We start from the raw sequence: 22,221 nt of genomic DNA, 5'->3' as shown, positions 1-22,221 counted from the left end.
GGGCTCTCACTGGAATATGTATTCTCCTGGGTCTTCAGCCTGCTTGTCCACCCTGAAGATTTGGGACTTGCCAGCCTCCATTATTCTATGAGCCAATTCCTTATAAATGGATAAATCCCTCTCTCTCTCTCTGTCTCTGTCTCCCTCCACACACACACAAACAAGTGTAGGTGTGTTCCAATAAAACTTCATTTAGGTACGTTGAAATTTAAATTTCAAGGGCTAGGCATGGTGGCTCAACGCCTGTAATCTCAGCAGTTTGGGAGGCCGAGGCAGGTGGATCACTTGAAGTCAGGAGTTCGAGACCAGCCTGGCCAACATGGGGAAACCCTGTCTCTACTAAAAATACAAAACATGTAGTCATGTGCAGTGACTCATGCCTGTAATCCCAGCTGGGAGGCTAAGATGGGAGAATCACTTGAACACAGGAGGCAGAGGTTGCTGTGAGCTGAAATGGCACCTGGGTGACAGAGTGAGACCCTGTCTCAAAAAAAATAAAAAATAAATATAATCTTCAGGCATATTCATTTACATATTGTCTGTGGTGGTTTTCACCCTTCAGGTCAGAAGTAGCCCATAGCCTTTGCACAGTATTTACCACTGTTAGAGACATCTTTAAATATGGTTTACTTTTGCCTGTCTTTGTAGTTTATAGAAATGAAGTAATAAAGTATTGTCTGTCTTGCATTTTTTGCTCAAAATTATGTTTGTCAGTTTTATGTATGTCATTGCATGTGGTGATGCTGTGTTTTCATTATATCATGGTATTCTGTGTGTGATGGTACCACTACGGAGCTCCGGCCCACTCTTTTTTCTTTGTTTCTTTGTTGTTGTTTTTTTTGAGATGGAGTCTCATTGTGTCACCCAAACTGGAGTATAGTGGTAATATCTCAGCTCACTGCAACCTCCACCTCCCAGGTTCAAGTGATTCTTCTGCCTCAGCCTTCCAAATAGCTGGGATTACAGGCACACGCCACCATACCCGGCTAATTTTTGTATTTTTAGTAGAGACGGGGTTTCACCATGTTGGCCAGGCTGGTCACGAACTGCTCACCTCAGGTGATTCACCCACCTTGGCCTCCCAAAGTGCTGGGATTATAGGCATGAGCCACCACGCTCAGCCATCCAGCCCACTCTTTGTGGACACTGGGCTCTGCTTAGTTTTTGTCCTGGTTCACTGAGGATGGCCTATGTCCAGCTCTATGAAATTTGTAGCAGGCCTTTGAGTTCCTTTTAGCAACGCTTGATTGTGCCAGACCTCTCTCTCCACGTTTGCTAATATCATAGGTTTGCTATGAAAAGCAACACCCCAAATCTTGTCTTTGCAGCACCAAGGCTATCTCCTACACAGACTGCCTCTTCAGAGCCGCAGCTCGCAACCGCCTTGGCTGGGGTGTATAGAGTGGCTGAATTTTTTTCAAACTTTCAAGGCACCAAATTATTCAACTGTTTGTGTGTGGCAGGCCAGTCAGGGTTTACCTACATTAGCAGCACTCTGGGTCCTACCACCTCTCCTTGCACACTGGCAAGCTCCAGCCAGAGACCACCTTTCTCACAGGACTTTGTTAAAAGCAGCCAAGGAGGAGCCAACTAAACCAGCATTCTGGATTCTCACAGTTAGTTCCTAATGCCACAGATTTGGTCAAATTGCGATCCACCCTCCAAGCTAATGCAGGCTGCAACCTGGCTGAACATTTTACATGAGGTGCCAGCCTCCCCATCTTGAGGACAGGGATACTGCTAAACATTCTACACTACCCAGTGCTGTCTCAACAACAAGGAATTATCCAGTCCCAAATATCAAGAGTGCCAAGATTAAGGAACACTGCTTTATTTAATTTTATTTATTTTATTTTTGAGAGAGAGTCTTACTCTGTTGCTCTGGCTAAAGTGCAGTGGTGCTATCCTCTGCAGCCTCAAACTCCTAGCCTCAAGTGATCTTCCCACATTAGCCTCCTGAACAGCTAGGGCTACAGGTGCGTAACACCACACCCAGCTAATTTTTTGAAAACTTTTTTGTAGAGATGGAGGTCTTGCTGGGCTGGTTTGAACTCCTGGCCTCAAGGGATGCTTCTGTCTCGGCCTCCCAAAATGCTGGAATTAGAGGCATAAGCCACAGTGCCCAGACCGAAACCGTGCTTCAGAAAAACATCCCTTTAGTCCAGGTCTGCTCATGGTAAACTTTTTATCTTCGAAGTCTTCATAGTTCCCTAATTGTTGGATAATTAACTGAACGTACAAATCTGAGATGTCTGATTTTTTTCAGTGTGTTAAAGATATTATTCCATTAAACTTTATCATTTTTAATTTCAAATCATCAGGTATTTTCTCTAGCAGCTTTCAAGATTTGTCTTCAGTGTTTCATGGTTTTGCTACAATGTAACTAAGTGTGGATGTTTTCAGTTATCCTCTGTGGGATTCAGTGGCATCCCTCACTCTGAGAATTCCTGTATTCCATCAGTTTTGGGGAATTCTCAGCTTTATCTCTTGGATGTAGCCTCCCCTTTCCCTGTGTGATCTCCTAGAGCCTGTCTGTGCTTTGTTGGAACTTTTCCTTCAAATGTCCTGTCTCCTATCTCTGGACTCCTTAAGGAAGATTGCACTTCAGATCTTGTTCGAGTTCGCTTGACACCTCTGCTACCTGCATCTTACCTTTTGTGTGTGTGGTTGATGGAGTTTTGCTCTGTCACCCAGGTTGGAGTGGCTCAATCTCAGCTCACTGCAACCTCTACTGCGCCTGGCCTGCTAACTGCATCTTATCTGATGTTTAATCTGTCTGTTGAGTTTTTATTTCTAATGATATTTTTCATCTCCAAAATGGAAAAAGCACATGTTAGCACAAAGAATGAAACACTGGATATTGTTTTCTAAGGAATTTATTTGAAAGAATTGTATCTATGGAAAATGAGAAATATTCCAAAAAAGCTCTGAATTTTAGATGTTGAGATATTTCAAAGGTCAAACCAGACCACGATTTGTGCTGGGCTGAAGGCCCATGAGGACCCTGTGCAAGACATCCTGTGTGATGGTCACAGCCTGGAGGATGACCTTCTGGGGGCTGAAGGACATCACCTTTTTGGACAAATCATAAACGTAGGAAAGCTCTGGGGCTGGGCGGGGGTGGCTTGGGGGATGGGACATGTGGGGCTCAGTGGCATGGGGAGTGGTACCTGTGGCCCACGCTTTCGGGGAGGGGCTGGGAGGGGAGAGTGCAGGATGCTTGTGTCGGGCTGTGGCAGAGGGCTCCTGGCATCAGCAGGCACTGGGCCAATGCTTCTTGGGCCACTTTCTCTTAGGTGAGGCAGCAGCAGAGGGTGTCCCTGGACTCAGTGCCTGTGTGGGAACACCAGATGGGCCTCTGAGACAGGGAGGAGCCACCTCCCCAGCCCCACATCCAGACAGGGGTCCACATTGCAGGCTCCACAGAGAAGCAGGAAATGGTGCAGGAGGATCTAACCTGGATGCAGGGTAGGTTATTTGTTCTGTGACTTCATTTGCCCAAATGCATGTTCCTTGACCCCAATTGACTTCTAGGCATCTGAAGGAGAGGAAAGACAGCCTAAGTGAGTTCTCCATCAGTGGGCAATACAGGAATGCACCCTTACGCTGCACACCTTCCAAGAAACTGTGTGATCTGTGGACTTCAACAAACTAATCCATGCCCCAGGGGTACAGACTTTGTCAGACACTGTAAAAGTTTTCCCAGGAGTAGGAGAGGACTCATAAGCTGTCCCAAGTGAATTTCTAGGTTTGAACAAACCTTCAGTAAGAAACACGGTGGACACCTCCAAGTCATCCTCTCCTGACACACGTTTGCCAAGGGCCATTTCCTATGAATTTATAGATTCTATTAGTTTTTACTTATTATGTTTTTGAGACAGAGTTTCGCTCTTGTTGCCCAGGCTGGAGTGCAATGATGTGGTCTTGGCTTACTGCAACGTCCGCCTCCCGGGTTCAAGTGATTCTCCTGCCTCAGCCTCCCAAGTAGCTGGGACTACAGGCGTGCACCACCACGACTAGCTAATTTTTTTGTATTTTTAGTAGAGATGGGGTTTCACCTTGTTGGCCAGGCTGGTCTCAACTCCTGATCTCAGGTGATCCACCAGCCTCAGCCTCCCAAAGTGCTGGGATTACAGACATGAGCCACTGCACCCGGCTGGTTCCATTACTTTCATAAGGTATGAAGAGATAATCTTTCCTGATGAAATCTGAAAGTCCTTACCTGCTAGGTTACTGAGGTTTAGAGGTCTGAGCAGCTGGTTGACCGTCTGATGTGAGGTGGAGGAGATGGGCCTGGTCAAAGGGGGCAGTCTTTGGATTGGAACTGGATGCCCAGTGTGTCTGGGAGAAGGAAGGCAGTGAAGGGAAAGACCACGAAAAGGAGTGGCAGAAGACTGGCAGTTCCTTCACCCCACAGCCCTCTGCTTCATTCTCTGGCAGCTGCCCCTGACCTTTGTGACATCGAGGTCCCAGCCAATCACAGCGCTCACTCCTGCTCTCCCAACAGCTTCCAACAAATCCCTGGAGACTCCACCCACTGAGCTCCTCCCCTGGGTTCTCTAAGCATTCTGAATTTGTGGACAAAAGCCCCTTTACCAACAGCATAACTACATACTTCACTTTCACAAGTTGGCATGCCTGGGTGAGGGCAATTATTTTAGTCATATGTGCTTCGATTTCTGGGAGAGTGAAGTCAATTCAGTTTTTGAGAGTGCTCTATATTTTAAGGGTGAATTTATATCTGTAATTTTATTTTATTTATTTATTTATTTATTTTTGAGAAAGGGTCTCGCTCTGTCACCCAGGCTGGAGTGCAGTGGCACGGTCTCAGCTCACTGAAGCTTCTGCCTCCCGGGTTCACACAATTCTTGTGCCTCAGCCTCCCGAGTAGCTGGGACTACAGGTGTGTGCCACGACACCCAGCTAAGTTTTGTATTTTTGGTGTAGAGATGGGGTTTATTCCTGGCCTAAAGTGATCCACCTGCTTCGGCCTCCCAAAGTGCTGGAATTACAAATGTGAGCTACCATGCCAGGCCAAAATTTTTTATTTTAAATAAATTATGGAAATGATGAAAACATTTCATTTATAAAATACATGTAGGCCGGTGCTGTGGCTCCCGCCTGTAATCCCAGCACTTTGGGAGGCCAAGGCGGGTGGATCACCTGAGGTCGAGAGTTTGAGACTAGCCTGGCCAACATGGCAAAAACCCATCTCTACTGAAAATACAAAAATTAGCCAGGCGTGGTGGCGCATGCCTGTAATCCCAGCTACTCGGGAGGCTGAGACAGGAGAATCACTTGAACCTGAGAGGAGGAGGTTGTGGTGAGCCGAGATTGTGCCGGGGACAGAGTAAGGCTCCATCTCAAAAAATAAATAAGTACATAAAATTAATGTAGGAAATTTAGGAAGTTTGAATTATGAGAAATCTAATTTTGGTCTGGAATAAACCAAAATATTGTACTGACATTTTTTAAAAAAAGATAAACTAATAATTAGAGAGTGAATCATGGTAACGTTTTCCTTTATTTTGAAGTTGACGTCTTTTCTTATGTCATAGCTAGTTTAAAAGGTTATCAGGGAAATACATTTTTTAGTGTCCATAAAAAAATAGTTCAATAACTTTTTTCTTTAGGCAATTTAGACTTTACCTGAACTAAAAATTCCTAGAATATATGCATAACAGCTGAATGTAATTTTTGTTAAGTCTTTCATGTTTTCAAAAGAGGGAAAAGGAGAGGAAGTGGGATAGAAAAAAATGAGAAGGAGCTGGCTTTAGACAAATAACTGATCATTTTTCTCTGTAAGAAGAGGGATGAAAGTTTAGACATATATACAATACACACACGAGAGTGTCCTATATCTGGTTTTGACATAATTTCAGTTCTTGACAATTCTATCAAACCATACAATTTTTTTAAAAGTCAGAATGTATTAATGTCCAACATATGGAAAGGAAGGAAGTGATGCCTCCCTGTGAAACAAAATGATCTGTCATTTAGGCAAACAAGACAAAGATGTTCCTCATGAGGGTTCTTTTATTCTTGGTACCCAGAGTCTCCTTAAAATGTTTAGCCAAGGCTGGGCGCGGTGGCTCACGCCTATAATCCCAGCACTTTGGGAGGCTGAGGCCGTTGGATCACGAGGTCAGGAGATCGACACCATCCTGGCTAACATGGTAAAGCCCCGTCTCTACTAAAAATACAAAAAAAAAAAAAAAAAAAAAATTGCTGGAAGTGGTGGCGGGCACCTATAGTCCCAGCTACTGGGAAGGCTGAGGCAGGAGAATGGCATGAACTTGGGAGGCAGAGCTTGCAGTGAGCCGACATCACGCCACTGCACTTCAGCCTGGGCAACCAGAGCGAGATTCCATCTCAAAAAAAAAAGTTTAGCCAAATATTGATGTTTATACAATAGAGTGATTTGCCAGCCAACTTTTTTGTTTACCCAACATAGGGACAGTTTTGGACCTGAAGCCTTTCACAAAACGTGGAAAGGGCATTGGAAATGTCAACATTTAAAGATGCTTGGTCGGGCGCGGTGGCTCATGCCTGTAATCCTAGCACTTTGGGAGGCTGAGGTGGGTGGATCACTTGAGGTCAGGAGTTCAAGACCAGCCTGGCCAACATCATGAAACTCCGTCTCTACTAAAAATACAAAAATTAGCCGGGCGTGGTGGTACATGCCTGTAATCCCAGCTACTCAGGAGGCTGAGGTGGGAGAATCACTTGAATCTGGGAGTTTGCAGTGAGCTGAGATGGTGCCATTGCACTCCAGCCTGGGCGACAGAGTGAGATTCCATCTCAAAAAAAAAAAAAAGGAAAGAAAAGATTCTCATGAAGGAAAAGATGCTCATATTAGTTATAGCTAAAGAATATTTTAGAGAGGCACTTTTTGAGTCCAGATTGTGTTTAGGAGCCTCTTCATACCAATTAAAGACAGCAGACCTTTGGATATTCAGAATTTTGCTTTGTTTTTGTTTTGTCTATATCAGAGTTTTCCCCAAAGTGATCACTATAATTCTCAATTATCTTTGGGGAAATTGTGCCAGTTAGAAAGCTATGCACAAAAAGGGAGCCAGTGTTTGGCCTGAAAGAGGCCGAGTTTTCGATAGAAAAGACTCCTTGGGAACTTCAGCGTGTCCACAGGATGGTACTTGTGTGACACTGTGTCTTGGAGCCAACCAAAGACTAACCAGCATCCAGGATTGTCAAAAGCTTGGAAGACAAAAGTCCTCAGAGCACACTGATCAAGAGCTGGATGACGTGGTGGGAGGAATAAGCTCCTAAGCTTGCCAGTATTCACAGCAAGGGGGTTTCCAAGATCAACTGGGGGAAGGTAATGGAATGAGTTAGAGTTTCCTGGGGAAACTGCCCCTGTGTGGACCGAAGGGGAGAGGCCCCGGGGAGGAAGGGGGGAAGCACACCTGGCCTCACCAAGTGCAATGCCAGGCAGGCAAGCTGAGTCAGGGAGGGGAGGGGGACAGAGGCTTCTGCTTCACCTTAGCCATGGCCTCACGCTAAGGACAGGCCTGCAGCAGTCTCTGGGAAGGCCCAAGGCTACTAGCACCAACGGGGAAAGGCTGCTGGGTGAGCCCCTGGGGGCTGGGAAGGGATTCCTTTCTCACTCAGCTCCAGCAGCCCTATGGACCGCCCCACATCGGGTGGGCACCACCAGGCAGGTGAGGAGAGGAGAAAAGCCTGCTTGGGTGACCTGGGGCCAGCCCAGAAGGACGACCATTCCATCTTCTGCCAGCACCATGGGCTGGCTCCATGGGACACACAGCAGCCGCTGCGTCCACAGAGTGCGGAACCTGGTGAGGATTCAAGGTGGGCCTGGGCTGGGCGGTCCCAGTAAGCAGCTGGTGACATGGGGGCTGCATCTAATTCTCAGGGAGAGCAGGGTGTGGAGAGGGTGTGAGGCCCAGCAAGCCAGACCCAGGGGAGTAGGGAGCAGATCACAAGATGTTCCTAATCCAGGTGGCCCTGGCTTCCACTATACTGAACACAAACCAACCCTGTCAGAGGACGTTGCCCCTTGTTTGTAAATTTGGGTTCTAGAAAAAAACCCCAATGCTGTTTTTGGAGCCATGTGATGGGACTGCTGGAAATCAGGCAGGGAAAGGCAATTGGCAGACACTTCCAGGTGGGGGGCATCAGGCACTGTGACAGCGAGGATGGCGCAGGGGTGAGTGGGGAGCTTCCCTGCAGGGGTCTGAGATCGCCAGGCAGAAGCTAGGCTGGGATAGGGCGGGAAACGCATTACACAATAAAGATTAGATTGTAGGGGGCCCAGGCTTCTAATGTTCCTCCTGCTCTCTGAAGCTCCCTCCACAGGCTCCTCCACCCCAGAACCTTCCGACAGGTAAGCTTCAAACCCTTGGTACCTATCCAGTTCCCTAGCTCCTGGCCAGCCTCTAACTGTTGAGCCCCTGAGCCCCCTGTTTCCAACCACCAGGGGATGCTGGGGACATCCTCTCCGCCCGAGCAAATCAGAACTTCCTGTAGGACGCAGGTGTCAGGATCAGCTTTTGGTTGAGCCGGTTGATATTCTAGGTAGCGCACCTTGAAGTTTCTCAGGATTGACAGTCATTGTGTCCGTTCTAAAGAAGGTGAAGGAATTTGATGGAAAGAAAGTAGGAAGAGTTGCCCAGACTTGCAGGCTGCCTCCTGAACTGATCCTGAGAACGTGTTCACGTGGCATAGAAGTTTCCTTTTGTGGCCATTTGTAAGAACAGAAAATGAATGACTTCTTCTTTTTTTTTTTTTTTTTTTTTTTTGAGATGGAGCCTCGCTCTGCCGCCCAGGCTGGAGTGCAGTGGCGTGATCTCGGCTCACTGCAAGCTCCGCCTCCTGGGTTCATGCCATTCTCCTGCCTCAGCCTCCCAAGTGGCTGGGACTACAGGCGCCCGCCACCACGCCCGGATAGTTTTTTTTTGTATTTTTTAGTAGAGATGGGGTTTCACCCAGGATAGTCTCAATCTCCTGACCTCATGATCCGCCCATCTCAGCCTCCCAAAGTGGTGGGATTACAGGCATGAGCCACCGCGTCCGGCCAGGAAATGACTTATTCTTACAAATGACCACAGGTGTAGCTGCTCAATACGACACCCATTTATTTATTATTTATTTATTAATTTATTTAGAGATGAGGTCTCCTTCTGACATCCAGGTTGGATGGAGTGTAGTGGTGCAATCTCAGTTTACTGCAGCCTTGACCACCCCAGGCTCAAGGGATTCTCCTACCTCAGCCTCCTGAGTAGCTAGGACCACAGGTGGATGCCACCACACCTAGCTAATTTATTTATATTATCATTAGTAGTAGTAGTAGTAGAGATGAGTTTCCCTATGTTGCCCAAGCTGATCTGGAACTCCTGGGCTCAAGCGATCCTCCTACCTCCCAGTGTTGGGATTACAGGTATGAACCACCGAACCAGCCACAACACCCATTTATTGTCTCATACCACTGAAGTCCCTAAGTCAGCAAGCGTGGCTCTGCTTAGGGTCTCACAAGATTAACATCAAGGTTTTGTCTACCTCCAGCTTTTATTGGGAGCTCTGGGGAACATCCACTTCCAAGCTCATTTTGTTGACAGAGTTTCCGTTAAGCCCTTTCCATCGTTAAGCCAACAATAGTGGGTTGAGTCCTTCTCATGCTTAGAATCTCTCTCACTTCTCCTGCTGCTGCATCTCTGTGATGCCAGTCAGAGAAAGCTCTCTGCCTTTTAGGGCTCAAGTGATTAGACTGGGCCACGTGGATAATCCAGGATAATATTCCTAGTTTAAGGTCCATAATTTTAATTACATCTGCAAAGTCCCTTTTGCCATATAATGAAACACAGTTATGGATTCCAAGGATCAGGGCAGGGCCATCTTTGGGGGACCATTCTGCTAACCACACATGGTCATGTTTGTGTAAACTTTGCAAGAGTGATTTTTTTTTTTTTTTGGTCTTTTGTATCAGATTCTCCATCCTTCTCTTAATTGAAGACTGTGTTTTTCAAGCTACGGTTCATCATTGCTGCTTTCCTTACAAAACAAATTCGCATGGCAATCACATTTTCTTAAGGAATATAGTAGATTTAATTACATAAAAAAGAATTGAAAATATCAGACACTATTGTACATAACTATTTTCATTCCATGAAATTATTAGTATACACACACATCTCTGAACTAGGTCAGGATGTAAAGTATACTTAGTATATACTTGGTTAAGATTAAAACATTTTGAAAAGACCATTTAAGAAGAAAATGACCCTAGAATTCATCTGGAGCCTCGAGTTAGGCCTGTCCCTGTCCCAGGAAGGCTTGGCGCTCCAGGAGAGAGAGTGAGTCCCCTAGTAAAAGGTTCAGGCTGAGGGAAACCCAGGACCTGGCAGTTCCCCCTGACCCTCCACCCGACATCTGGAGGCTGGAAGGCCCACCTGTGTTGTCTCACTTTTCTCCCTTTTAGGTATGTCTAGAAGTCAGTTTGGACAGGGGCAGAAACCTCTAGACATGTTTTTCTGGGTGAACGAGATAAGCGGAGAAATCACCTACCCCCCGCAGAAGGCAGATGCACCTGCTGTTTCTCCTGGGAGCCCACAAGAGAAGCCCCCATCTCGGCCCAGGAGCATGCAGGGGGCTCCTTGCCGTCCCCAGGGCCCGCCTGCACAGAGGCCTGCCTCTGCACCTCCATCTAAGGCTTCTCTGAAAGACTCAGGCTCAGGTAACCCCCGCCCATCGGCACCGACCTGGGGCCAGGCCAAAGCCGGAGGAGCGAGGAGCACCCCACCGTTCTCAGCAATCCCTGTCACTATCTTGTCACCAGGAGTGACTCTGCCCACACTCGGGCCCCTGGGACCAGCCCCTCAGCCACCAGTCTCAACCTCTCCTCTCAGCCCTTCTGCACCCTGGGACTTCACCGGCAAGCTGAAAAATGTCCTTACTGGGAGTAACTGGTTTTCCTTTTGAATCTTAAGAAAATTTGGCCACCCTCTTTAAGCACCTTCCTGAGCCACCCGTGGCCAGGCTCTGTGGGCCCCATCTGCCTTCCCTGGAAGCACAGGCCTGACCCTGGGGGTCTCACAGGAACGTGCCCAATGCCTTCAAACCCAGTAAAATTTTACTTAGATTTTGACATACCATTTCCTAGAGCTTCCTTTACTTTCCTTTGAAATACCAAACCATCTTGGTATTTTACTCTTAATTCTTTGGGCTTCTGACATTGGTGTCAAAGCAATATGTTTAGTTTCTAGCCAGAGCCAGACCTCCTTGGGTGGGAATGGGAACAAGCCAGGATGACGGACCTGCAGGCCCAGTGTCACTGGGGCACAGCCTGGGACCTCCTGGGCTTGAGGACAGCATCCAGGGCAGGGAGGGGCTGGGGCCGTGCATGGAGCCACCTTTTGAGACAGCCTGAGGCTAGAGGAAGCCAGCAGTGGACACCACCCTTTTAGGCCGGGTCACCCCGGTCCCCAGCGCTGTGCTTTCTCTGGGTACTGCCTCTCAGCCCTCCAGGCATGGAGTGACTCAGGCAGTGTGGGAAGCAGCCCCATCACAGATCGGGCGCTCCTTGATCAGGCTGGCCAAGGGCTGGAGGAAGCCTTGCGGGTACAGGAGTGCGTCCTGGGGGAAGGACATGGACTTGACCTGGGGACACAGAATGACCTGGTTTGAGGAGAAGCTGCTAGAAAAGCCCCACTAGTGTCCCTGAACAGGTGCTGGGTGGCTCCAAGTTGTACCGGAGCAGCTCCAGGTGAAATGTGTCATCAGGATGGACTTGAAGTACACCAGGAACACCGGAGGGGAGTGGGGCATGCAGAGCAATGCCAGGTGGGTGCGGCCAGAATCTGACGCGCAGCTGAGCCTTAGCCAGCCTTGCAGTGCATCCTTGGCTTTGCCGGTGGAGCACTGTTCCCTGCCACGAGGAGCTTGAGTTGCTGGGTACCAAGGAAGTGGACTTCTGAGGGCGAGGAAGAGCAGAGCTAACCAAAAGAGGAGACCCTGGTGCTCCTGGTTCATGGGTGCCTAACCACGGAGTCCTGGTGGAGAGACACCCTCCCATGCCCCTCAGCAGGCTACACCAGCCCAGCCCTGCAATCATCACACCCAGGTGTCTCCCAGGTTTCATCTGATTCTTGGCCGAACCCAGGCCTCCAGAGCCTTTCATCCTAGGTGGGGCAGGTCAGAGGTCAAAGGTTAGGCTGGCTCCATGTCTCTTTCCGACTAGGGCTTCTAAATTATTCCAGGAAATAGGCCCATGGAGGACCCTGACCCTTCTGAGCTGGGGGCACGGGCCTGGGATCCAGCCTCAAATCTGCAGCCACTACGTCCTGTGACCTTGGCAGGATTCTGCCTACCTTGACCTCAGTTTCCCTCCCTGCACAATATGGGAGTGAGCAAGCCAGTCTGTCAAGCCTGCTCAACCTACAGGCTGTGACAAAGCACTGGGAACAAGAGGTAGCATGGAGGTCAGCCCCGGGCTGGGGTCGGCTGATCCTGAGGGCCTGGCTGCTTCTGAGGGTGGCAGAGGGCTGGGCCCAACGCTCCACAGGGTGGGCAGGAGGACTGGTGTGTACTCCCTGTGCCCCTTGCAGGGTGGCCTTGATGAAGTCCTTGGTGTCACTGTTGGTGGGCACTCATGACGTGCTCCAGGACATCCACCTGTGCATGGCCACGTGGTCAGCAAACAACGGAGATCAGGCCAGGCTGGAGGGCAGAGGGAGGGCCGGAGCCTGCAAGGTCATCTGGGCCCTGGGCCTTGGAGGGAAAGGTTGCCAGGGCAGGGGCTGTGGGTCTCTCGCGCAGAGTGACTGGGACCAGGGCCTCCAGTCCTAACCTGGCTTGGGCTCTTAAGCCCCATGCTCCTCCAACCACAAGAGCCCCAGCAAGTGTCATAGAGCTGCCCAGAGGGATACAAGCCCAGCCTGCAGCAGGAGTCTGAGTTCACCCTGGGGTGGGGATCAGGGCTCAGTGTACACCAGCAGAGTCTCCAGGGCAACAAATCCCCTGGACAGGCCACCTAGAGCCTTTGTGGGACAGCATGGCTCAGTGCTCTGCCCTGTGGCCTGGCAGGGCCTCTTCTGCTGACAGTGGATGTATGAAAAAACCTGGGCAGCAGTTTCCTACTAAAGTTGGCCTTGTTGCCCATTTCCAAGACAGTTACCAGTTTGAGCTCTCAGGGTCTCTAATCTGAAAAGACAACTGACAGTGGGTGTGGCCCCCCTTCACGTGGACTTGGTGTCCTGTGTTGGATGACAGGGGCCTTGCAGTTAATAAAACAGTAACTTCTCCCCAGGCCAGAATATGTTTGTGTGTGTGGTAGGGAAAGGGTAGGCAGGATGGAAGTGGGATGAGTAGGGATCTGGGGGTGATCTCATTCTTCCACTCCCTAAAGGATGAGGAGATGGAGGGTCACAGGTGGAGAGACTCTTTTTTTTTTTTTTTTTCTGAGACGGAGTCTTGCTCTGCCACCCAGGCTGGAGTGCAGTGGCCGGTTCTCAGCTCACTGCAAGCTCCGCCTCCCAGGTTTACGCCATTCTCCTGCCTCAGCCTCCCGAGTAGCTGGGACTACAGGCGCCCGCCTCGTCGCCCGGCTAGTTTTTTGTATTCTTTAGTAGAGACGGGGTTTCACCGTATTAGCCAGGATGGTCTCGATCTACCTGACCTCGTGATCCGCCCGTCTCGGCCTCCCAAAGTGCTGGGATTACAGGCTTGAGCCACCGCGCCCGGCCATGGTGGAGAGACTCTTTAGCCACACAACTGTGAAGAGAGGGCTAGTTGGTCATGGAATTCACATTCTGCCCCCAGTGGCAGGAGTGGGAACTAGGGGGATCTTGGGAGTTGAGTGTCCTTGGGGATCACAGACCATAGAGACAAAAGCTGTCAGGCCTGGGCAGGGAGGGTGCCCAGGCCATGCATTCAGCTGACTTGCTCCTGGGGGTTTGTTCCGAGATCCCACTCAGGTGAGCTGAACTTACTGCATTGTAGCTCTGATAGGGTGATGTTTTGAGTAAAGCCCAAATCTCAGGTTTTCATGTCTCCCAGGCAGAATTTATGTCAGGGGGTGGTGGCCTGTTTGGGGATGAGGGAAGGGTGAGGGGGTTCCAGGTCTGTATTAGTCTGTTTTCACACTGCTGATAAAGACATACCCAACACTGGGTAATTTAAAAGATGTTTAGGCCGGGCGCAGTGGCTCAAGCCTGTAATCCCAGGACTTTGGGAGGCCGAGACGGGCGGATCACGAGGTCAGGAGATCGAGACCATCCTGGCTAACACGGTGAAACCCCGTCTCTACTAAAAAATACAAAAAACTAGCTGGGCGAGGTGGCGGGCGCCTGTAGTCCCAGCTACTTGGGAGGCTGAGGCAGGAGAATGGCGTAAACCCGGGAGGTGGAGCTTGCAGTGAGCTGAGATCTGGCCACTGCACTCCAGACCGGGCGACAGAGCGAGACTCCGTCTCAAAAAAAAAAAAAAAAAAGATGTTTAATGGACTCACAGTTCCACGTGGCTGGGGAGGCCTCACAATCATGGGGGAAGGGGAAAGGCACATCTTACATGGCGGCAGACAAGAGAGAATAAGAGCCAAGCAAAAGGGAAACCCCTTATAAAACCATCAGATCTTGTGAGACTTATTCACTACCACAGAACAATATGAGGAAACCACTTCTGTGATGCAATTATCTCCCACCTGGTCCCTCCCACAATGCATGGGGATTATGGGAATGACAATTCAAGATGAGATTTGGGTGTGGATACAGTCAAACCATGTCAAGGTCATCTGAGAGTTGTACCCCAAGGAGGTGATTCCTGGGGAAGAGCTGAGTGTCCTGAGGCTGCCAGGTCTGGAGGAGGAGACACAGGGTCTGGCAGGGGCTATCCCTCAGGGACCATGGGGTCAGTGGGGAGCTCAATGGGGAGCCCCAGGGGCAGATTTCAGTTCCATTCAGAGGAGGTTTTGCTTGTTCAGAGCTGCACCCCACCTTGTGAGCTGCCTGGTAAGTGAGTGAGGGCTCCATCACTGCAGGCATGCAAGCAGAGTCTGGGCAAGCCCTGCTAGGGCCTCTCAGGCTGCAGATGGCTACAGGGTCCTACTGACAACACACTCCTACCAGGGCTGGGGGTGGCCTGAGCCAAGCACCCTCCTGTCCAGGGGCATCCAGGCGCCGTCCTTCCCTTTCTCCCCCAGCTGCTGGGTATGCGTCTTCAGGTGTGGCTAAAGGACGGGGCGTTCTGGGAGAGACCCAGTCCTCTGCCCCCAGCCACCTTATCTGCTCCCTCACCATCTCTAGTGCCTTCTGACTCAAGGACTACTCTCACATCTGCTCTTTCCCAGCTCCGTGCCTCTCCCCCAGCCACTCAAGTGGCTTCTCCCATGTGAAATGCTCCCTCTTGCTTTCCTTTGCAGGCCTGGAGCTAAGGACAAGTTCCCCTGGGTCAGAGCTCCATGCAGTGCAGTTGCAGAGTTTGTGTGCGTAGCTCTGAGGGCTGAGGTGGGGCACAGGAGGAGCCACTGGGTCCTGAGGCATGGGGAGGGCATTCTGGAGTGCAGGAACAGCTTGAGCAAAGCTGTGGAGGCCAGAAGCTGAAATAGAGCAGGTCAGGGTGCTGGCTGGCCCAGCAGGTCCAGCTGCAGATATGGGCAGGAAGAGGTGAGGTGGGAGTGGGAGGTTTTTAAGAGACCCATTGAGGAGCTGCAACTGTTTCTTCCATCCTGGGGAGCCACAGAGGGTGTTTGAGCAGGGTGTGCAGTTCTGAAAGTGTGAAGGGTGGGCAGGGGAGTGCTCACGGGCTGAGATGGCGTAGATATCTGCAGGGACAGGCCATCTGCACAGGTAGGTAGAGTGGGGGAGAGAGGGTGGGAAGCGGGGGTAGAGCTGACATGGAGACCTGGAGTGATGGGCAGGGAGCAGGATGGAGAGGGGTGGGGACAGTCTCGGCTTCTGTCGCTACACTCTTCTTGAACACACCCTCCAGCAGCTCCTTTGACACTGAGGCTCTGGTGGAGGAAAATATTAGTGTGGCTAGAACCTGATCTGGTCCCTGTCCTCCAAACCCGTGTGGCCTACGGTGGGCAGACCTCGGAGTGTTCTTTACTGTGGGTGGGGGCTTTGCTGGGAAGCTGGTGTTCAGGTGCTTGGTGGTGGCTAGGGAGGGGCACCGGGACAGTGGGCCAGGAGCCCCTAAGGGGCTAGCCCTAAGGACTGTCAGCACCCTCAGCATGGAACTGGGTCTTGCCCCCCGAAAATGAACTCAGCAAGGCAGGGAAACTCACTTCCGGGTTCTCTGCTAGAAATTGAAGGTGCCCGTGACCCTCCCATGACCATTCCCCAGTAAGGCTTCCAATGCTTGCTGGGCCAAGCCAAGAGAAGACATTCAGAGGGTCCTCGACAAAGGATGTTAAGGTCCTCCAGAGGGCATGACTCCCCTTTGACCCCCAGGGTCCCTGTTCCTACCCTGTGCCAGGTCCCTGTGGGCTGGAGTTTGCTTTAGTGACGGCCTGACACTGAGCCTTGCTCCCTGGACCTGCATGTCCCCATCGGTGACCTATATGGATGGGGGGTTGAGGGGTGGGAGGAGGGGAACCCATGAACTCGAGCCACTTGGATACCAACCTCATGGACAAGGGCAAGTGGCCCTTGGGAGCCTGTCACAGCCCTCAGGCACACTGATTGTGTGAACCTGTCTCACATGTTTACTGAGAACCTACTACATGCTGGAGAAATAAGGCCAGAGACATCCTCATGTGTCCAGCTGGGTGGCCATCAAGGCCCTGAGATGCTCTATGGTGACTGATTTGCCTCCCAAGTGATGGGATTACCACATTCTGACTCTGGTGAGGCCTCTGGTAGCCAGAAAGTTCTTTCTGTCTTACCACTGCCTTGCCTGCTTGGGCTTAAGCCAACATTAGGGAAGCTGGTCAACCATTCAGGATGAAGGACATTCTAACCTCAGGCTGTTAGGGGAAGATGGCTTCGTGAACATCCAAGTTGTCTGCTGTCCCACTGCTGAGCTCACCTTTCCCCAAGGAAGTGGTTCTGGTCAGACCAGAGAGTTCCAGCCATCCCAGGTGATGGCCTGGGACAGAGGTCCCCAGTGAGCCCCAGGCCCGGATGGGCTGGCCCTACAGATCAGGCAATGGGGAGGGCCCTGGGTTGGGACACACCAGATGGCCCTGGCTGGCTCCTCTTGCAGTGATCCCTGGCCCTGGGTTTGAGGGGTGTGGGAAGTGCACACAACCCTGGCTCAGCCCAGTCCTTGTCATATGTGTGCCGTCGCCTTGCCGGTCTGGTACACAGGGCCCCCTGTGTGGTTTCCTTGAACATGTGGCCTCCATCCTGTGGTGACCTCCCTGCCTGGGGCCATGCTGGGTGTACAGTCATTAGTGAGCAGAGCATCGAGTTCTGGAGCCAGCAGGCCTTGATTTGGGGCCTGGCTTCTTCACTTCCTGGCCAGCTAAGCTGAAGATGGGGATGGGTGGGTGGTCCCTGCTCTGTGCCCACCCTGGAGGCTGCAGCAAAGACTCCATGGAATGAGGTGTACATAAGGGGAGCCCAGCCCTGGCTGAGGAGGGAAACAGATTCCTAGGGCTAGGGGCTTGCTGTATGCAGCCCTGCGGTGCTGAGGCCACCTGCCCAAGAGGGCCATTGCTCCTCCCTCCCTCTGCTGCTGAGAGTCTCTATGGGCTCAGCATGGGGAGGCAAGATGTCTGGAGCCCAGCCCTCAAAGACTCCTGCCTGGCCCTCTGGCTAAGAGACATCTGGAGAGAGTGAGTGGGTCTTGCCCTGACCCTCATAAATGGGGGGTTACCTGTTGCTCTGACCCAAGGAGACTACTCAGTGGGGGCAGCTCCTCCCTGTGCCCAGTGCCTGTGCCATCTCCTGTTCCAGGCCCACATGGGGGATGGGCTAGGACACCTCCCTGGACTCACTTTGGACTTCGGCTGGTAGGAGACAAGGGCGCCTGGTGAGGCAGTCTTGGGATGGGACATGGGCCCTGCCCTGAGGTTGCACAATGGGAGAGGAGGGGGTAGCCAGATAAGCTGTGCCTCGAACCATGTGGAGCCAGACATCACCCCGTGGGCTGGATAATGTGACTGTCATTGCTTCTGACTGAGAAGGGACTGGGAGACACACCCAGAGCAGAGCACTCGACGGTCACTCTAGGGACAGTGGGTGCCTGGAGTGAGAATGGCAGGGCCCAGTTAAGAACGGCCGCTGGCTCCATTCCACATGTATGCCCATCACCTCCCTCGACTTCACGGCAGAGCTCACACGCCACAGACACCCTCCTTTCAGCAGCTGGGCCGTAAGTGTTTCCCACCTGCCAGTTTATAGCTGGGCTGGACACACAGTGAGGCCCCAGCCATCCAGACCACACGACTGTACAACTCTTCCCTCTGGAACACATTGGGGTTACCCCGCTGGGGAGAAGTGTCAGCTGCACAGCCTGTGCACCTTACTTTGAGGAAGAGGTGAGCTGCTAAGGCCAAGGTCATGAGGAGCAAGGCTGCTATCTCTCAGCACCGAGGATGACAGCAGTCACTACATTTTCCATTTTAAATGATCAAGCAACATGCGAGCAGAAATTCAAAGGCTGAGGGCACATAGGCCTCTAGCTGGGGAGTGCCCAGGAAGGAGCCAAGCCTGACCTCCCACTCATGGCAGGGGGCATTGCTGAATCAGTGTATCAGTCTGGGTCCAATCAGAAAACAGAAGCACACAGTGATTTATTTATTTATTTATTTTTGGGGGGCACGGAGTTGCACTCTTGTTGCCCAGGCCGGAGTGTAGTGGCGTGATCTCGGCTCACCACAACCTCCATCTCCTAGGTTCAAGCAATTCTCCTGCCTCAGCCTCCTGAGTAGCTGGGATTACAGGCATGTGCCACCACGCCTGACTAATTTTTGTATTTTTAGTAGAGACGGGGTTTCTCCATGTTGGTCAGGCTGGTCTCGAACTCCTGACCTCAGGTGATTCACCCGCCTCGGCCTCTCAAAGTGCTGGGATTACAGGCGTGAGCCACCATGCCTGGCCAACACACAGTGGTTTAAACAGAAGTTTAAGGCCGGGTGTGGTGGCTTACGCCTGTAATCCCAGTACTTTGGGAGGCTGAGGTGTGTGGATCGCTTCATTCCAGGAGTTTGAGACCAGTGTGGGCAACATGGTGAAACTCTGTCCCCACAAAAAATACAAAAATTAGCCGGGCCTAGTGGCGTGCACCTGTAGTCCCAGCTACTTGGGAGGCTGAGGTGAGAGGATGGCGTGAGGCCAGGAGGTCAAGGCTGCAGTGAGTCGTGATGGTGCCACCACTCTCCTGCTTGGGTGACAGAGCCAGACCCTGTCTCAAAAAATTAAAAAAATACAAACATGAAAAGTTTAATATAAATATTGTTAAATTATGTTAAATAATTGTTAAAGGATGTAGACAGTCTCAATATTGCACACAGGGCTGCTGGAGAGCCCCCAGGAAAGGAAGGTAAGGCCAGACGTGTGGCTCACGCCTGCAATCCCAGGACTTTGGGAGGCCGAGGCAGGCGGATCACCTGAGGTCGGGAGTTTGAAACCAGCCTGGCTAACATGGTGAAACCCGTCTCTACTAAAAATACAAAAATTAGCCAGGTGTGGTGGCGTGTGCCTGTAATTCCAGCTACTCGGGAGGCTGAGGCAGGAGAATCGCTTGAACCCGGGAGGCGGAGGTTGCAGTGAGCAGAGATTGTGCCACTGCACTCTAGCCTGGACGACAGAGCAAGACTTTGTCTCGAAAAAAAAAAAAAGAAAGATTAGAAGGGAGTCCCCTCTCCAGGGCCCCTCTTGAGGCCAAGCCACCAAGTGTAGAGGGTTGAGAGTGGTGGCTCTCAAACTCATCCATTCATTTGCTAACCCATAGAACCTTGATATCACCTCACATAGCAAAGTATATGATCCAGTTAAGGCTCCTGGGAGTTAAGCTCTAGTGAAGCTTGTCATGGGTGATCTGGTGGATCACAGGCAGCCACACATGTTCTCATAAGAGACCGGCAGAGACACAGGGAGGACACTGGGAAGAGGAGGTGGCTATGTCACCAGAGACAGAGCTGGGGGAAATGCAGCTGCAAGTAAGGGAGTGCCAACAGCTACTACTAGGAACTGGGGGCAAGAAGCAAAGGAAGGGATCTCACCCAGAGCCCGAGGAGGGTCAGCAGCCCCGCTGACACCTTGATGTCAGATGCGTGGCCCCCAGAGCTGTGAGGGAATCCATTTCTATTGTGTTAAACCACCAAGTGGATAACTTAGGTCAGCCACAGGAAACCAGTGCACTGAGGGAAGCCTGCGCGACAATCAGCGTCTGCGGCGCCAGCTCCTCAAGGGCAGTGTGTTTCTCCTTGCTGTGTCCTCAGTGCCCCAGACAGGGCTTGCACACAGGAGGCGCTCCCTCAGTGTTTATGGGATGACTGACAAGAAAGGAAAAGACCAAAAATTTTACCCCAAGGCTTAAAAATCCTGCACTTCATGGGCTGGGCACAGGGGCTCACATCTCTAATCCCAGCATTTTGGGAGGCCAAGGCAGGTGGACTGCTTGAGCCCAGGAGTTTGAGGCCAGCCTGGCTAACATAGTGACTCCGATCCTACTAAAAATACAAAAATTAGCTGGCCGTGGTGGCATATACCTGTAGTATGAGCTACTCAGGAGGCTGAGGTGGGAGGATTGCTTGAGCCCAGGAGGCAGAGGTTGCAGTGAGGTGAGATAGTGCCATTGTACTCCATTCTGGGCGACAGAGGGGGACCTTATCTCGAAAACAAACAAACAAACAAACAAACAAACAAAAAACCCAAAACCAAAACCAAAAAACAAAAAACAAAAAACATCCTGCACTTCTGGGTGGGGATAAAAGTGAGGCGCCAGGGCTGGCACCTACACAGATTATCCCTGCCTCCCAATCACACGGCCCCTCCTGAGGCATCTCTGCTGTCCTGCTGACCTAGAAGTCTCTGGCTCATGCAGGCGGCCAACAGGTCTAGGCCAGTGCCCATGGTAGTGACAAATGAGAAAATGAAAAAGAAAAACGGACCACCTCCCACTTCTGAAGATTGTGAGGGTGAAAATCTGATGGCCCTTTTAGTTTGGGCAGCACACTCTGCTGAGCCACTTCCCCCCAGATGAGTGGCGTGGTAGGGACTTTTTGAGACAGGGTCTCACTCTGTTGCCCAGGTTGGAGTGCAGTGGAGCAATCATAGCTCACTGCAGCCTAGACCTTCTGGGCTCGAGTGATCCTCCTGCCTCAGCCTCCCTAGTAGCTGGGATTACAGGCACGTGCCACCATGCCTGGCTAATTTTTCTTATTTTTAGTAGACAAGGGGTCTCACTATGTTGCTCAGGCTGGTGGTGGGCACTTTGGGGCAGAGGTGTGCAAACATCACCCAGAGCATGACACTCCTAGGCACGTTTGTGGTCCCAGTGTGCCCCATGCCCTGGCTGGAGCAGAGGGAGAATGGGGCTCCTGAGCAGTTTAGCTGGTGGGAGGTGTGAGGGGCGAGGCCTGCCGGGATTCCCATGGGAGCAGTGGGGAGCAGAGCTGCAGGGTGCTACCCTGACCCAAACTGCAGGGCGGTTCTGTAGAAGCAAGTTAGGCCCTCTCAGCTGCCGGCTCATTCATTCCTACCATCGTGCCAGGACTGACGCGCCTGGCCACCCAGGGAACATCTAAGGTGCCTGTGTGTCTTTCTCTGCTGTGAGCCTACCCTCCTCCCAGATGGAGCAGTGCTGCTCGGAGGGCCCACGTGGTGGTGAGCCTAGACCTGTGCTGACCTCATGGTGGGCTTGCCCAGTGTCGGGGGTGCTTCTGCCTGCTCAGATCCTGGGACACCTGGATTCTAATCTCACCTCTCCTGCCTGCAGCAGGCAGAAGGGCCCTGGACAAGTATCTTCCCTAGTCTGGGCCTCAGTCCTCCGATATGTAATATCTGTCAGCTTAGGGAAGAAAATCCCTAAAACGCTCCGTAACAGTTCCCATGAGGGAAAGCGTTTTTTGTTTTGTTTTGTTTTTGAGATGGAGTCTTGCTGTGTCACCCAAGCTGGAGTGCAATGGTGCGATAGTGGCTCACTGCAACCTCTGCCTCCTGGGTTCAAGTGATTCTCCTGTCTCAGCCTCGCAAGTAGTTGGGATTACAGGTGTGAGCCACTGCACCTGGCCTGAGGGAAGGGTTTTGAGCAGTCAAGAGAACCAGGTTGTAGTAGCCAAGACTTGGGGGAAAAGGGTCC

The 22,221-nt window shown here is 51.3% G+C and overlaps 1 protein-coding gene and 1 long non-coding RNA gene across 3 annotated transcripts; one reads left to right on the top strand and one right to left on the bottom strand.

Moving 5' to 3' along the window:
* Nucleotides 1–2,860: 2,860 nt before the first annotated feature.
* Nucleotides 2,861–4,460, bottom strand: LOC117083989. Of its 2 annotated transcripts, XR_004437278.1 has the most exons (5): nucleotides 4,223–4,320; nucleotides 3,761–3,830; nucleotides 3,458–3,538; nucleotides 3,171–3,333; nucleotides 2,869–3,072 (listed from the first exon to the last, which is right to left on the bottom strand). It is a non-coding gene; the product is annotated as an uncharacterized LOC117083989 (long non-coding RNA). The 2 variants fall into 2 exon arrangements; XR_004437277.1 differs by having other exon boundaries at nucleotides 2,861–3,333; nucleotides 4,223–4,460.
* A 2,256-nt stretch (nucleotides 4,461–6,716) lies between these two features.
* On the top strand, nucleotides 6,717–11,123 carry CUNH3orf86 (chromosome unknown C3orf86 homolog). Its single transcript, XM_033212270.1, is given in 4 exon segments — nucleotides 6,717–7,814; nucleotides 8,323–8,362; nucleotides 10,454–10,737; nucleotides 10,739–11,123. Coding segments are annotated over 4 exon segments (774 nt in total). The 5' UTR covers nucleotides 6,717–7,442; the 3' UTR covers nucleotides 10,817–11,123.
* The last annotated feature ends 11,098 nt before the right edge of the window (nucleotides 11,124–22,221 follow it).

This window comes from Trachypithecus francoisi, unplaced genomic scaffold, assembly GCF_009764315.1.
Source record: "Trachypithecus francoisi isolate TF-2019V2 unplaced genomic scaffold, Tfra_2.0 Lachesis_group0, whole genome shotgun sequence".
In the NCBI taxonomy this organism is placed as follows: Eukaryota; Metazoa; Chordata; class Mammalia; order Primates; family Cercopithecidae; genus Trachypithecus; species Trachypithecus francoisi.
Note: the sequence above shows the minus strand (reverse complement) of the source record. Positions and strands in the feature narration are given on the sequence as shown.